General features: G+C 35.5%; 1 protein-coding gene across 1 annotated transcript in view; it reads right to left on the bottom strand.

Moving 5' to 3' along the window:
* Window positions 1-384: 384 nt before the first annotated feature.
* Window positions 385-2488, bottom strand: part of LOC107447208 (C-signal) — an 18118-nt gene continuing 16014 nt past the window's right edge. The window contains exons 4-5 of the mRNA XM_016062069.4: window positions 1771-1926; window positions 385-699 (exon numbers count right to left, since the gene is read on the bottom strand). Of these exons, the coding sequence (XP_015917555.2) occupies window positions 472-699; window positions 1771-1926 (384 nt within the window). The 3' untranslated portion in view covers window positions 385-471. The remainder of the gene's footprint in view (window positions 700-1770; window positions 1927-2488) is intronic.

The raw sequence follows: 2488 nt of genomic DNA, 5'->3' as shown, positions 1-2488 counted from the left end.
TTGGGCTGAGATTTCCTGGTTGGTAGGGCGCTGGACACTCTCATTCGTGAGAACGGGAGTTCGAATCCAGCTGACCGAGGAATCCCCGCGTAGTATAGGCTGACTGGTGCACGTTAAATCTGTCGGGTCACAAAATCCTCCATGTTCTCAAAACAAATTATTTTGGGGATACTGAGTCAGGTCAAAATTACGATCTGTGGATGAATGAATTGATGCATGAATGTGTTCGTCCTATAAGCGGGTGTGACGCGTGGGTATGGCAGAAGTCGAATTCTCGGCCATAGATGGTGCCACTGGAAAACGAGAACAATAGTACACCCTCTACCTTAAAAAAAATCATTAAAAAAAATCCATTAAAAAAAATCTCAAAATTAGCAGGCAGACTAAAATTACAATGATTTTATTTCATAAATCATATGTCTCAGCACTTTTGGTACCATATTGTTCATTATTTTTCGTGAAGTGACTTATTCAAAATGGTATTGGTTTTCCGAATCTGTCTATGAAAGTTCCATGGTGATCTGCGTTCAACTCTCCGATAGTTTTGATCATAGCCGATATGCTTTCTTCTGGTGTTAACTCGGCTTTTTCTTTGTTGCCTAAATCTGTCTTGACCCAGCCAGGGCACATCATGACGACCAGAATGCCTTTCTCCTTTAAGGGCAAAGAACTAACTCTCATCCCCATGTTCAGAGCAGCCTGAAATAAACACCAAAAGTTTTAGTAAACTACATAAGTTACGGGGAAAATAATAATAACAAATGTCACATTAAAAAAGAATGCAGAAATTTTCGACTAAATAAGATCAACGTTTATTGATTGGAAAACAGTAATATTTTTCNCGGGAAGACATGCCGAAAATTTCAAGTTTGTCAACTAAATCTTTATTGTAAAACTTTGACTTGAAACAACTTTAACTTTGACTCTCCACACGCGTCAAAACCTTTAAAGCTCTTATCAGCGCTATCACGTGATGAACAGACGTGGGAAAAAAAATTTGCATACGCATACCTCTTCTTACTATATCCCGCACTTATTCTAATTTTCCACATTTTGCTTCCTTTAATTTCATGGTTGCCATGGATGATAGTGTTATCCGTCCTTAGCAATTGTCCAGCAGTGTATATATAGCTTCCTTATTCATGTTGTACTGGGGTGTGTAACTGTGCTAGAGCCAAAGAATATATAGGGGGGCAAATAATACAAAGAATATACCCTATATATTCTTTGGTAGAGCATCCTACTACGAACCGGAAGATCCTTGGTTCATATCCCTACTGGCAACCAACGAACATCTTTCGCACACATTTCTCCCTCCACATGCATTTTGCTCGAAACTGAGCATATGCTGTTTCAATTTTGAAAATCTGGGGTTTTCAAATTCGACTATAATTTGCTTCGGAGCTATTTTGACACATTTTTGCTCAATTTTGAGAAATCCTTTCCTTTTTTTTTTTTTTTTTTTTTTTTTTTTTTTTTTTTTTTACTGTGTGCACAGCACAGAACGTGTTTGTCTGTCATATACAGATATAGCTAGATGAGAATAAGGTGTTTAATGAATATTCGTGTCTCATACTTATAAGAAAAGTGAAAATTAAAACAAATCTTTGTGTATTGTTGTGCAATAAAAGCAAATTTCAATTGAAAAGAAATCTACACAAGTAATGAACATAATCATTTAATTGTATAGAAATAAAATTACAGCGAGTTTTCCAAGTGTAGAATATATCTAATTAATATACAGTAAAATATATATATATTTTTTTTTACCTTGCTCATTTTGTAAGCTGGTACCATGGGATCAACCCAACTGTGCCATGATGTTGCCGTCAATTCTATACTTCCCAAAGTGGAAGAAATATTGAGGATCGCAGCTCTATGGCCATCTCCTTGAAAAGCTGATTTCTCTAATAATGGGCGCATCACCTGAAGTGTAAAAAAAATTCTGTTTCGTACAATACGCGACAATATTATAATTTGTTGTAAAGAATTCTTACATTTTTTTTAAGTAAGTTGCCTTGAGCCGCAATGGCTCAGGGGATTCGAATCCCAGTCAATATGAATTCCGCATCCGGCTTGCACCTACCACAGTGATCACATGAAATATTCTCAGTGGTTGATCACATGAAATATTCTTAGGAAAGGAAAAAAAAGTGATCAAGCAAAGGTGGACCTGAAAAAAGATAGCTATTCTGATGCATAATCGCAAATTTTATAGAAATCACGGTATTTATTTTCGATAAAATTGTAAAACTTAATAAATGTTATATGGCCAACGATTTTGTCCCTTTTTTTTGTTAGTTGAAACCAGCTTACGCATTCTTGTAATTTTTACATTTTATCTTTGAAATTTCAATCTCGAAAGACATGCATGAAGTGACGCCTAGTCCAAAGAATCTAAGTTAAATAGTTGTAAGGCCGATTATTACGAAAACAATTAACTACTCTGGTTCAATGAAACAATTACAGTAAAACTTGTGTAAGTTGA

Source organism: Parasteatoda tepidariorum, chromosome 10, assembly GCF_043381705.1.
Source record: "Parasteatoda tepidariorum isolate YZ-2023 chromosome 10, CAS_Ptep_4.0, whole genome shotgun sequence".
NCBI lineage: Eukaryota > Metazoa > Arthropoda > Arachnida > Araneae > Theridiidae > Parasteatoda > Parasteatoda tepidariorum.
The sequence above is the reverse complement of the archived record's forward strand: the minus strand, read 5'-3'. Positions and strand labels throughout refer to the sequence as shown.